General features: G+C 39.4%; 1 protein-coding gene across 1 annotated transcript in view; it reads right to left on the reverse strand.

Moving 5' to 3' along the window:
- The window catches only part of Tex14 (testis expressed 14, intercellular bridge forming factor), a 98531-nt gene that overhangs the window by 18241 nt on the left and 65631 nt on the right, over positions 1-14659 (reverse strand). The window contains 10 exon segments of the mRNA XM_047545182.1: positions 543-565; positions 568-747; positions 1562-1689; positions 2639-2701; positions 5568-5649; positions 8547-8613; positions 10285-10404; positions 11473-11573; positions 13409-13678; positions 14491-14579. Of these exon segments, the coding sequence (XP_047401138.1) occupies positions 543-565; positions 568-747; positions 1562-1689; positions 2639-2701; positions 5568-5649; positions 8547-8613; positions 10285-10404; positions 11473-11573; positions 13409-13678; positions 14491-14579 (1123 nt within the window).

The following is a 14659-nucleotide window of genomic DNA, read 5'->3' on the forward strand; positions in this document are numbered from 1 at the left end:
GCCTTCCAAATAGCTGGGATTACAGATGTGTACCACTGCACCTGGCTTAGAGCTGAGTAAAATGCTTTGTGAGCCAAATGCCCAAAGAAGTTGACAATTTTTCATTGAGGGCCAAAGCAAATAATCTGTCCATAAAAATGTCAGCTAAAAGGGTGTTAGTAAACAGTATGAAGTAAGAAACTTGTGGTTTTCTCAAAGAGAATATACACGTAAAATATGAGGGAGACAGAGAGAAGAAAAAAAGAGGTTAAAAAAGGTAGGATACAATTAAGCGTTGTTCCTTCAGGTTATCAGTTTAGGAGTTCAGAGAAGAGGGAAGGGAGAGCAATCAAAACTCTCAGGGAAGTAACCAGGGGAGGTTTCAAGGAGGAAACAAATAAGCCTCATACGATATAGACTCAGGCAAGGAGTCCCAGGGAATCCTGGAGATGATCCAGCTTATTTTCTGTCGCTTAGTGGATTTGGAAAAATCTTGGACCTTCGCATCTCTGAGCCCCTTGGGGTGATCCTATGAGTGTATAATGCTGAATTGGTAACCACACCAGATTGATCAATTTTGGAGTGGAATCTCAGAGTAACTAAGAAGAGAATCCAGGCTCTTTGCTTTTTCTCGAACAGTTGTAAATTTATCAGGAAAAATTCGAATAGATTCTTGGCTATTCCAGCAAGAGGTAGACTTTGTTTGATCCTGAAGTGTGATACTTTCTAGGCAGTCTTTATACCGACTGGCAGATGAAGAAATTGACCCTATTGGAGAAAAAAGGGTGGTTAGTGTCTGAATTCTTTACATTACAAATGAAACTCTCAAAACTCTTTAACTATGCAGATTTCCCAAAGTTGCTAACAAATGAAATAATCACTAATCTGAGACCCCTCTCCTCAAGGTCTGAAAAATGAGAATCTTGGGCTGGGGTTGTAGTTCAGTGGTAGTGCGCTTGCCTAGCACATGGAAGGCACTGGGTTCAATCCTCAGCACCGCATAAAAATACATAAGTGAAATAAAGGTATTGGGTTCATCTACAAATTAAAAAATGTAAAAAAAATGAGAAACTCTAAACCTGGCCATCAAAATAAAATAAAGGGAGATTAAACCACAAATATGCTGGAAATATGGATACTACAGAAAAGATATTTGATGCTGGCTGCATATGGTTGCAGGACTCAAGAACTATATATATTGTATACAATCATAGAAATTAAAAGTTGTACCCCCCAAAAAATAAAAACTATATATATATTTAAGCACTATTTGTTTTTAAATTAAAAACTGAAGAGAATCCAGTTTCTACACTAAATTCAGTAGTGTTCTGAGTACAGAGTAGACTCTACATTTGCATGTCTCTACTACTGTAATCCTACCAAAGCCTCCTAACAGCTACTTAATCATCACCACCACAACCGTAATGACCCCAACCTATCCCCTTCAGCTTTGGCCCCAAGGAAACACTTTTGCTCTGGGAGAAAACAGACATCAGGTCTGATCCCTAGCCTGACTTCCCAAAGCTAATGGGCAGGGGTTGTGAGTTTGTCTCCTGAAATACTTCTTCCTATTCATGATTACCTGGGCTAAGTGGAGTGCTGACACTAGAAGGTGCATGGTTTATTTTGGGTGTCTTGCATGAGGCTTTCTTAAAAGAGTTATCTTGCTCACAGGAGATACTAGACAGGTCTTGAATATCTGTCAGTGATCTGAAGAATTAAGAGAACACACAGTAATTATGAGAAGATGTTTACAAATGTCAAGTAATATATTATTAACAAGAACTTTTAAAGTATATTCTTGACAAAATCTTTGTCAATAGATTAGAATTAGAGAATGTCTTAAACAGAATGTCAGAGTCAGGTACAGTGGCATGTGCCTAAGTCTCAGGTATTTGGGAAGCTGAGGCAGGAGGATTGCGTGAGTCCAGGAGTTCAAGACCAGCCTGGGCAGCAAAGCAAGACTCTGGGTCAAACAAGAAAGAGGAGGAGGGGCTGGGGAGATAGCTCAGTTGGTAGAGTGCTTGCCTTGCAAGCACAAAGCCCTGGGTTCGATCCCCAGCACCCAAAAAAAAAAAAAAAAAAAAAAAAAGGAGGAGGAGGAAGAGGAGGAAGAAAAAAAAAGGAGAAAGAGGAAGAAGAGAGAAGAGGAGGAGGAGGACAAGGAGAAGGAAAGAGGGGGGGAGTTAGGGATAGGGAGAAGATAGAGAAGGAGGAAGAGCAGGAGAAGGGGGAGGTAAAGAGGGAGAAGTAGGAGGGGAAGTAGGAAGGAGAAGAGGGAAAGGAAGCCTGAAGAGAAGGAGGAGAGAGAATTAGAAAAACCTTGAAGAGAAATATGAGCTTTAAACATATCTCGGCAGCTAAAAATAAATTATTTACATAGATAAAAGGATATTTATGTGGAAGGCAGATTTAATCTATCCCAAGCATAAACTTTTATTACTATCATCATCATCATCACTATATTTCCTTGATTATAAGATGCTATTAATTATAAACCACATCATCAGTTTAATAATAGCTTATGATAAATGAAGGAACATACATTAAGTCCACACATAAAAATGCAAAGATGCAGATTCCTACAAACAAGGAAATATTATTTCCATAAAACCGAGACTTTACACAGCATTCTTAGGCTATTCTTTGGTGGTCATACATGTCTTTCTCTTTCAGTTCCTTTGGTGACTCCTTTAATGTCTCTTCTTGTTTACCTTCAACACTGTGAGAGAAAGTAAGAAAATCAATGTCAGCAAAATGCATTAACTTGATACAAGGGACCAGTTTATTGGCCCAGTAAGAAGCAGTTAAAAGGGCACAAAGCTAGAAGTGGAAAGTTTGAGTTCTGGCGCTGCTGCTAACTAGCTATAAGTTCTCTGCCATGTCTGGGCCTCATTTCTTCTCCAGAGATAGAACACTCTACAAGGGTCAGCCCAGTCCTGAAATCACCAATGACTCAATAGGACAATGAGCAAATTTCTAAGGAAATCAAAGGAGCACAGGAAATTTGCAGGGAGGTAGATGTTGGAGCAAGGGGCACAACCAAGAAGATTTAGCCACTGTGAGACAGCTTGCTGCTATGGAATACCAAGAAAGGTCAAGAGAAGCTTGCACCAAAAAATGGCAAAAGAATATTGTAGATGAACTTGGCCCATTTTTACTTCAACCAATATTTCAGATTCAATTTCTATACTCACTGGACACTAACTATAGGCAGATCCCATGCTGTATTCTTCCATATGTTTTCACATTTTTATTTATTTATTTACTTATTTATTTTTTTTTTGGCGGTACTGGGGATCGAACTCAGGGCCTTGTGCTTTCGAGGCAAGCACTCTACCAACTGAGCTATCTCCCCAGCCCTGTTTTCACATTTTTAATCCTTATAACAATCCTGTGAGACCAATGGCATAAAGAAAAGAATGTGGATTTTAGGTTGACTTGTAATTTTATTAATTCTGTTCACCAAAATGTTTCTCCTTCTAGGTACATAGTGGAACAGCACATTTTGGTCCTCTTAATTTACATAAATGGCCATAAGACTTGTTTTAACCAATGAAATATGAGGGAAAGTCATGAGTCACTTTTGGACAGAAACTTTATAAGTCTGTGCACAATTCACCAAGTTCCATTTTTCCTGCCTTGGCTATCCATGATGCACAAAGGTTGAGCCTCCCTCAGTCCACATCCCATAAGTCATGAACATGAAGAATGAGCAAGAAATAAGCTTTTTTCAGGCATGGTGGTGCACACCTGTAATCCCAGATGGAAGGCTAAGGCGGGAAGATTACAAATTCAAAGACAGCTCCAACAATTTAGTGAGGCCCTAGGCCACTAGCTAGGTGAGACCCTGTCTAAAATAAAAAGTAAAAAGAGCTGGGGATGTGGCTCAGTGATTAAGTACCCTTGGATTGAATATTTAGTACTCTACCCCCAAAAGAAATAAACTTTAGCTGTTTTAAACCACTAAAATTTGGAGGTTTATACAGTATAATCTGGTCTATCCCGAATTACTAGAAATATGAACTTAGAAATATTTAAACTTTCTGAATTTTGTTCCACCCTCACCACATCTTGTATTAGGGACTGAACCAAGGGCCTTGGAAATGCTAGGGAAGCCCTCTACCACTGAGTTGTATCTCCAGCCCTTTGTTTAACTTATTTTTTATTTTTACTTTTGTGCCAGGGGATTGAACTCAGGGGTAACTTACTGCTGAGCCACATCCCCAGCCCTTTTTATTTTGAGACAGGGTCTCTCTGATTTGTTGAGGGCCTCGTTAAGCTACTGAGGCTGACTGAACTTGCAATCCTCCTGCCTCAGCCTCCCAAGTAGCTGGGATTGTAGGCATACACCACCAGCCCCCTGAAATCTGCCTCTCTTTATTGGCAAAATGGAGATAATTGTATGTACATTCAGAGGGTTGTGGATTAAATTAAACAACACAGTGCTTGTCATATACTAGATACTTATGAATACTAGTTATAATTAAAGAAACTGTGTCCTAAAGAGAGGAAGTAAACTGAATATTACTATGTCAGGCATTTCACATCTATTATTGTTTTTAAACTTCTGATATAATTGTAGATTCACATACGGTTGTAAAAAAACACAATTTACCCAGTTTCCCCAGTGGTAACAGCTTGCAAATCTATAGAACAATATCACAACCATGTTATTGACATTGATTGAGACAAAATACAGAACATTTCTCATACCATAAGATCCCTCACGTTGTTAGTTTACGGACATGACTAGTCATTTTTCTTAATAATCTTTTGGGGGGCTAGGGATTGAACCACTTAACCACATCCCCAGCCCTTTTCATTTTTTTTTTTTTATTTAGAGGTAGGGTCTCGCTAAGTTGCTTAGGGCCTCACTAAGTTGCTGAGGTTCACTTTGAACTCCTGACCCTCCTGCCTCAGTCTCCTGAGCTGTTAGGGTTACCGGTATGTGACACCATGCCCTGCTATTCTGAATAATTCTAACATTTTCAAGAATGTTATGTAAATAGAAGCACACAGTAAATAACTTTTTGGGATAGCTTTTTCCTGTAAGCATAATTCTCTGTAGATTTATATGTGTTATTGCACGTATCCATAGCTCATTCCTCTTTAATGCCAAGTACCCTGTGGTATGGATGTACCACAGTCTGTTTCATCATACACAGGATGATGACATGTAAGTTTCTGGTTTGGGGTTATTATAACATTTGCTAATGAATATTTTAGTATATGTTTTTATGTGAACAGTAAGTCTTCATTTCTCTAGGACAAATGCTCAGAAGTTACACAATTACATTTAATTCCTATGTTGACATTCTTATCCTTATTTTACAGATGAGGATACAGAAGAGGGCAGGGACCTGTTACCAAGGTCACACAAATAGAATGTTAGAGTCAGGATCTGTATACAAATAATGGCTTCTTTTTACTACTCCTTAAATTCTCTAAAAAAGTTAAGTTGTCCAAAATTAACATTTGTAAGAGAGTAGAAAATACATTTGAAGACAAGTAATGAGTATGTGGCATTCTCAAGATTAACACTGCTTCTGAGTATGAAACTTTGAATAAGACACAACGGCCCATACCTCTGTATAGGTTGGAACTGAGGCCTGGTCAAAATCTCAGCATTCTTTCCAAGGATTTTCCTCATTTGGAATACTTCCTTACCTGAAAGAATAAAGAAAATATATTTTTACTAAATTTTTGCTAAGTTCAGATTATTATTTTCATTTTCTAGAATTTTCCTTGATTTGGTCTAGAATGAGAAATCATCTGAATAGAAAAGTACTTCCCTATTTGGGTTTGGATTGAGTATTGTATGGGAGGTTTTTTGCTCTGAAAGTTTATTTTCCTTGATCAGAGGGGAGAACTACATTCTGACACTCAGAATACAATCAAGCTATTTACTGGCTTTTCAGTTAAAACCACACAGTTATTTCTGGAGACAAATGTTGTTTGTCTTTTCAAGAATGCTAACTGACCCAGTTCTGGCCAATGGACACCAGGGGGCGTTGAAACCAAAAACTGTTCACTAAAGCTACCAAACAGAAATGAGAATTAGCTGAGCATTCCCAGAGATTTAACTGTTCCGCTAAGCCATCAAATACCTTCTAAAGAGAGGGGACAGGGAGTGGGGTCTTGAATATGAGGAGCCAGTTTAACTGTCTTGTTTTCTTTAGCGTCAAGTGTCTAAAGTTTTTCCTCCCCAATTCTCAGATAGGTAGGAAAATAGAGGCAGTATCCATTTTCCTTCCTAGTGTTAACTATCCTAGTTTATGGAGATGGGGCATACAGAGCAGCCTGCCCTGATTTCAAATGCTTCTGACTCCCCACATCTATCCTACTCCTTAAGGGCAGGTGATCTGGTAGGCACTAAGAATGCACAACAGAACAATCCCACCTTTAGCAGGTAGATACCAAAACCTCTAAATTGCCACCAGTAGAGAAACATGTGGGTTCCTCTCCCTGTAACATGCCCTGCTCCTTATTATTATTTTTTTTTTCTACTGGGGACGGGTCACCCAGGGGAGCTTTATCTCTGAGCTACATGCCTAATACTTTTTATTTTTTATTTTGAGACATAATCTTGCTAAGTTGCTGAGGCTGGCCTCAAACTTGCAATTCTCCTGCCTCAAGTCTCCCAAATTGCTGATGTACTACTGTGTCGAGCTTCCTATGACTCTCCTAAAATGATAAACACCTAGATAAGCATAATTTAGAGCTGGAGAGAACTTAAGAGATTTTTTTTTTTCAGTCAGACCCCACTCCTTTACATTAGGGGAGAGTGGGGCCCTGGGATGAGTGGGATGAAGTGGCTTATTCAAGGTTATATAGAAAAACTTGGTGGCAGAACAGTAGTTTAGAACCAAACACGTGGAACTTGGAATGTGGATCTGTGATACAGTGCTTGCCTAGCATGTGCAAGGTCCTGGGCACTCCCCAGTATTGTGCAAAAAAAAAAAAAAAAAGTGAAAATTCAGCACACATCCCAGTATACCCATCCTGTTCCCTGGTGTAGAAGGGGATAATACATCAGAGCCCTAAGGTGGGGTGGGGTGGGGTGGGGTGGGTGGGGTGGCAGAAAAAGCCTGAAAGAAGGGAGGAAGTAGAAATCCAAGACTTTTTCATGTACTTCAGATGTTTGTATGGAACTGGTTCTGGTTTTCTGACCTCCTGTCCTTACATTTCACCAACCCACTCAACTCTCCTCCAAATACAAATGGCCATGTTCAGACCAGGTGCACAGAAAGTGACCATGGGCAAAACCTCAGCAAGAAAAAGTAAGTGACCCAAGTTCTTGGGGTTTTGTAATACATATCCTGAGAATATAGCTGTTCATTTAAAAGCTTGTAGCTTCTTAAAATGCTCCTGACTCTGATAGGAGCTTGAATGAAGGTAGGGTTGGAAGTTGGAGTGTGCAGTAGGTGTGAGATACCCCATCTGTCTTGGTTCAGAGGGTTGAGATATCACTGTGGGGAGCTACATAACCTGTTAGGTGGATAACTCTGGTTTAAAATAACATGGTTAGCCGGGCAAGGTGGCACACACCTATAATCCTAACTACTCAGGAAGCTGAGGTAGGAGGATTCCAAGTTTGAGGCCAGCCACAGTTAACTCAGCAAGACCATGTCTCAAAATTTTACAAGGGCTGGGGATGTAGCTCAGCAGTAGAGTTGCCTAGTATGTGTGAGGTCCTGGGTTTGATCCCCTGTACTGAAAAAAACAAAGAAACAAACAAACAAAAATAGTTTCATACCTTAAGAATTTTTAAATATCTGTAACAGAACCAATTGTTTACTTCTACCTTGTCTTGTGCCACACCCCTGGCTGCATAGAACCCAGAGTCTCCCAATGGGTGAGTTCTGAGTTGAAAGTGTACTGTTGGCTATTATTAACTTTGGGAGAGGGGAGCAGTGACAGGGGTACTGAAGATTGAACCCAGGAGTGCTCTACCACTGAAATACCTGCCCAGTCTTTTTATTTTGAGACAAGTTCTCACTAAATTCCTGAGGCTGGCCTCAAACTTTTGATCCTCCTGCTCAGTCTTCCAAGTCGAAGGGATTATACTGTGCCCAACTGGCTATTATTAACTTTATGGTAAGATGGTAAGCAAGCAAAGGAAAACAATGATGAAAATGCCTTCTAGAGAAAAATATGGAAACCAAAATCCTAGTTTTTGTTGAATCAATAACTAACTTGAGTTGTGGTTTGAGCGAATCCCTCAGGTTTTCAGCAAAAATAACTGTGTACTTTCTGTGTGCCACCAAGGAGCCTAAAATTTAGTGAGAGACCATGTGTGGTGGTGGTGGTGGGGAGCAGCAAGTACTACTGTATATGTTATAAAAATACAAGGGAGGTGTAAGTGACACGGTGTATAGATATCATGAGGCTGGTGAGGAGCAGAGGATTCAATCTAATAAGAGGAGATCACTGTGCCTTGTTTTATTCATCTGTAAAATGGTCTGGATGAAGTTATCTCTAAGGTCCCTTCTAGCTCTACACATCCACGATCCAAGAGAAAGCAAAGGCAAGTAATTCTCAAACAAATCTGCCATAGGGCTTACCACAGATTGGAGGTTGGGCAAATGCACCTTGCATTTCTTCGAAGTCCTTTTCTATGGGACTTGAGGTCTATAAAAGAATAATAGAAGAGCAAAGAAAGAAGATTCAATGGAGGCATAAATATCAAAAAGTTCAGAAAGAATTTTCTTGGGGGGCTGGGGAGATAGCTCAGTCGGTAGAGTGCTTGCCTTGCAAGCACGAGGTCCTGGGTTCGATCCCCAGCACCAAAAAAAAAGAATTTTCTTTCTTTCTTTCTTTTTTGTGGCACTGGGGATTGAACCCAAGGCCTTACACATGGTAGGCAAGTACTTTACCACTGAGTAACACCCCCAGAACTCATGATCATCTTTTTTTTTTTAAATATTTTTTCTAGGGCTGGGGATATAGCTCAGTTGGTAGAGTGCTTGCAAGGCCCTGGGTTCAATCCCCAGAACCGCAAAAAAAAAAAAAAAAAAAAAAAAAATTATAGTTGTATATGGACACGATACCTTTATTTTTATGTGGTGCCAAGGCTCAAACCCAGTTTCCCATGTACAAGGCAATCGCTTTACCACTGAGCCACAAGCCCAGCCCTTCATGACAATCTTAAACCTTAAAATCTTCATAAGGTCCCTATATCTTTTATAGGAAAAGAACACACCTGATTCACAGACATTATTATTTATGCTATATGTTTCTCTCAGCAACCAGCCATCCCTCTACCTCCTATTGCGAGGAGGAATTTTGTGACTTTCTTTATATCATTCTCTACTGCTCATCCCAATCTTCCAACAAAAATGTTTTGGTTCTTGGGAGCTTTATCAAAAGAGTCAAGGAAAGTTGAAAAAATGGTCCAGTGTGAAAAACTATGAGGTGAGAAGTCAGAAAAATGGTTCCTTTTGGGGGAAGGCACTGATGGGAAGAGAGGACGTGTATGTGTGCTATGTATATCCTACAGACGTGTATGTTTTTAAAATATTTTTATTAAAGATTTCTTAACATTCACAGTAAAATAAAGAATACTTAAAGGACTGTTAATAAGGGAAAACTGTTCTGAGTTTTCAGAAATGGAGACAAGTGATAATTATACTTTTGATGTATTCTGGGATTCTTCTTATCAGTCAAATGCTTTGCTTGACATGTACATTCCTCCCTTTTTACCACCCCACCTTTCATATTGATAAAAGATTCCAAAAAGGTGGCAGAGATTGGGGATAGGTGGGGAAGAAATCATATAAGTAATAAAAGAATACAGTGAATTTCATTTTACAAATGAAAATACTTTGTACAAGCAGGTTCATGCAAATGTGAGCAGACTCCCAAGAAAACCTGTGTCCTGGACAGACTCATGTTTTTTGCTGAACACTTTCCTCTTTTTTGATTTCTCCTGCCACTAAAGCTTGGCAGACCGGGTTTAATTATCTACATCTGCAGAGTCATCAGTTCTTCATAGAGAATGACAACCTTGTTCTGTTCCCCACAGAAAAGACATGAGAATGAGATACCATGAATTAAAGTTGTCCTAGAAAAAAGTACAAAGTGCTGTACAAATGCAAAAACTTTAACTTGGGGAGATTGCATATGACCTTCCATTTTCAAAAATCTAATTTTTCCAAAATTTTAAAATCATGTATGAAAACACTAGTAAATGGGCATTGGATACTTTTATGGGTAAGCTATTTTTCTTAATAAAAATGATTTAAAAGGAACAAAGCAAAAGAAAAACCTGAAAACACACTTTACCCTGAATGTGATGTTTACCTCTAGAGCCAAGTTTTCTTGAGCAGCAGAGGAGTAAAAATACTCATATTCCGGAGTTAAAAATTCATCTGTTATGTCCTCAGAAGATTCTGGTGAACAAGTTGACTGCATAGACTGATCCTATTAATAATAAAGGAAATCACTTCTAAGTTGCTATTCTTACAAACAAATGCCTTTACAGCTAAATACAGTGTTAAAAAAAAAAGGGGGGAGGGTCATCTAAAACTACCCAGCAGTCATATGACACACTGAACTTGAGTACCCTGCCTGCCTCTGTGGTGGGAAGAGGTGGTTGTGAACTGCTTGGAGTAAATATGGAAGAATCATAATCCTGAGTCTCAGCATCTAATATGCAGAATGTGTGCAGATTAGGCAACCTTTCTATTCAAAATTCTTGACAACTCAAGCTGAAGACTGAATATAAACACCCTGATCCTTCAAAGGCACAGACATAGTCTGCATGTTGGCATCATCTTACACATGAGAAGACTGAGGCTGCTTAGTACTTGGAAGTCCTTCAGGTATTACAGTTTAGAGGAAGTGAGGGAGCATGAGTTTTAAAACAACAATGCAATTTCAATAATAAAAAATAAAACTCAAATAATAAGAAGTACAGAGCATCTCCATTCTACCCTTTCTTTTTCTGCTTATTTTGCTACATTGAAGCCCTCATTACCACAGCACTAAACAACTTTCTTTTCCCCACTTTTAGACATGTCTTTGCAGACATTTTGTGGCTTATTTCCTTGGACACTGTTTTTGCCACACCCTTCCCCCCTGGTGCACTTAATAGATGTCACACTGAATTTTCTTAGACGAGCTGTACTATGGGAAGGCTCCTTCCTTGACTAGTCTGCTCTTTCAGTCACGACAGTATGCTCAATGTAGCATGCCCTTCCGGTCCTCACATGAGAGAAAGAATAAATTATCCTGTGAGTGCCCTGCACAATGCAATTAAAAACAATGCAGTACTGCATTCTTCAAAAGACTTTACATTTTATCACTATTGTATTTTTATGTGTCATTCTCAGTTGCTCTCTATATTCTATAAATGGTCATGGCCCTGTATAGTTAGTCTACCTCTAATGTCTGTAGATAATACTTTGGTGTCATAATATGGAACGACAACTTTGCTCTACTGTATTAGATCCTTAGGCTCAAGTTGGTTCTCGAGACCATATTACTTACGCTGTAAGATTTCTCAACTGCCCCAGATGCATCAGAACTTGCTTGAAAGGATTCATTATGCTCTGGCTGCTCATTTTTTCTGGGGGACAGGTGCCTGATACCTAATGATTATATTCACAATCAGGGCCATGGTCATGCAGCGATATTCAGATAACATCAAAGGGGTAAAAGATAGTGTGAAAGAAGAGGCATGCGGTATTCTGCCAAGGATGGCCACATCCCATACGTTAACTTCAATATAAAGAGAAAACAATGTTAGTTTAGCCTGGTCCCAAAATGCAGTCCTGGATTATTCACCTATTTGCCCAACCATTCAACAGTGATTAATTGGAGCTGGGAATGCGGTTCAGTGGTAGAGTGCTTGCCTAGTAAGTATAAGGCCCTGGGTTCAATCTCTAGCACTGAGGGGTGGGGGAGGAAAAAATGATACACACACACACACACACACACACACACACACACCAAGCCTCATTTATTATTTATGTGTTTACTTAGCAGTACTGGGGATTGAGGGGTACTTTATCACTGAGCTACATCCCAGCCCTTTTTAAATTTTGAGACAGGATGTTTCTTTCTTTGACTCACAACTGTGAAATAATATCCAATGTCCTGATTGTACATGGATTACCAGATGGAAATACAGTTTTCATTTTTAACCTGTCAATCTATTAACTGATGACAGTAAATGTTGTGGAGAGCCATCCGTGCCTAGCAGAATCACACTTCGCTGAGCCATGGGATTAGGAGGTCTGACTCCCAGGAACTGGTGGTCATGGGAGACTGTTTCAGATAGCCTAGGAGTAAGTGGCCCTGTATGGGAGTGGTTTACTGTCTGGGGATATGTTAGTTCCCTAAACAAATGGCTTCCCTAACACCTCATCCTGTCCTCACAGAAGCAGCTCTTCCCGGTCAGGGCCCCTTTACCTGTGTGACTATTTTTAAAAAAGGCAAAGGTGGAGTCCTCCATCTTGTTGGAGGTCAGATCTGATATGGCCTGATCCATTGCACCCTCTTCCTTTTGAAAAGAATATTGGCTCTTATGTGTTTATTGATTTGATAAGTTTATTAGTAATTGATTTATAGCCAGCACTGTCTTCCAGCAGTTAACCCTTCCCTCATTCATGCTGCACATGACTGAAACCCCCACAAAATGTCATTTATTTCTAGGTTCCTCTGGCATAGACTTGGGTTTATTTTCAGCTTAGAATACAAGGCAAAGGCTGGACGTGGTGGCACACGCCTGTAATCCCAGCAACTCAGGTTCCCAAAGTCAGTCTCAGCAACTTAGTGAGGCCCTAAGCAATTCAGTGAGATCATCTCAAAATAAAAAATAAAAAGGGTGGGAATATAGCTCAGTGTAGTGCCTCTGGGTTCAATCCCCAGTACCCACCCCCTCAAAAAAAGCAATGCAGAGAAATAAGCAATAGGAAGTGGTGGTCCACCTCCTCCCTCAGGTAAGGAAGTTTCATTTCTTTGCCAGGTTACATCCAGGACCAGGGTCAGTAAATGAAGATTATTTTACTTCCTTTGGAAAAGGTGGTCTTGTTTCAGTAACAGAAAAACTTATGAACCAGGTGGAGTGGCTCATGCCTTCTGATCCTGGTGGCTCGGGAGGCTGAGGCCAGCCTTGGCAACTTAGTGAGGCCCTAAGAACTTAGCAAGACCTTGTCTCAAAATACAAAATTTAAAGGGTTGAGGATCCCTGGTACAAAACAAAACAAAACAAAAAAACAACTTATGAATCTCTGGATAGCTTTGTCTGTGGGAAGCATAGTGGGGCATAAGAGATCTGCTGCTTTTCTTTAGAATTCAAGTTTCCCAGAAAGGTAAGAAAGGAAAGAGCATGAAGCAAAGGGAAATATGCCAGGTTTACTTATTTCTGAGAGCAGATAACTTGATAGAGCTCACCTAACCCAATTCCTCCAACTAAACTTACTGGTGAATCTTTGAGGTTCAGGCTGTTTGCTGTGCTTATCACTGTCATAGTCACTGTTGTCCATTTTTCCAAATGTGACATTTCCTCCTGGCTTATCATTTTCCCTGTGATACTTCCAGTCCATGTTCTGAAGGTCCTTGACAGAGGGCGGCAGCAGAGGAGCAGGCTCATTTTCAGACTCACTGTTTAAAGTCAAACTACTTTGAGGATGCCAAGGAGGAATTGTGAGCTGCCCAGTAGCTGCTTTCTCTGCCATTTCCTTCACTTCCACTGGGCACAAAAGAAAGCAGTATTTAAAACATCACTGTGAACATGGGAAACAAAAGCCTTCATCTTTAAAAAATGTATAATACACACTACAGCTCATACTGTAACAATAATTGCCTTTCTACAGTTACATTACTCTTCTCTTGCCCTGTTTGACTTGAAGGTGAAAATATGGGAAAATGAACGACAGAACAGGGAAGGGAATTTCAGTTGGTTACCCTAAACAACATCCTTGTGGTTGAATTCTAGAGTAAATGGACCCTCCAGTTAATTTAACAAGAAAAATGATGTCTGAAATTACCAGCCTGTAGTAATTAGTGGAAAGGATTCTATTTGAGTTTTGTTTAGCCTTTGTAGACTATATGAGATTTATTTCGGGGTATGTTCTCATATCTGTTTTCATTTCAAATGTCAAATGTCACTTAGTACTAGTATTAAAAAATTCTTTTAAATTTACAAAAGTGGTACAAAAGGAAAAGGTATATGAGATGTGTGAGAGCAACACTATATGATCTCCATTTCAATAATGTTTATAAATATCCACATTGTGTAGTGTTTTATTATACTTGTTAACTGATATGCATTTATATACATATAAATATTTCCTACAAAGTCTAAAAATGAAAAATCATTTCCCTTTGATCTTTTGTAGCCAGAAGGATCTTGCTTTTAAAATGGAAAGATCGCAGAAGAAAAATGTGGGAGGAATTTGCTGTGGTTCAAAATACACAGTGAAATACAGCCTGTGTACTTAGAAATATCAACAAGGTGAGAAATATCATTTTTCCTAACAAAACCCATGACTTCATACTTACTTTTCCATTTTAAGTGTATCTCTCCATCATCTTCATTATTTCTTGACTTTGTGTTATAGATTTCAGAAGACACAGACTCCACACTGGTCCTAAATTACATAAGTTTTTTGTGAGGAATAAGAGTGAGGTGGACACAAAAACATTTGTTCAAGTTCCTGACAACTCAAAG

The sequence above is a fragment of the Sciurus carolinensis genome, chromosome 3 (genome assembly GCF_902686445.1).
Source record: "Sciurus carolinensis chromosome 3, mSciCar1.2, whole genome shotgun sequence".
In the NCBI taxonomy this organism is placed as follows: Eukaryota; Metazoa; Chordata; class Mammalia; order Rodentia; family Sciuridae; genus Sciurus; species Sciurus carolinensis.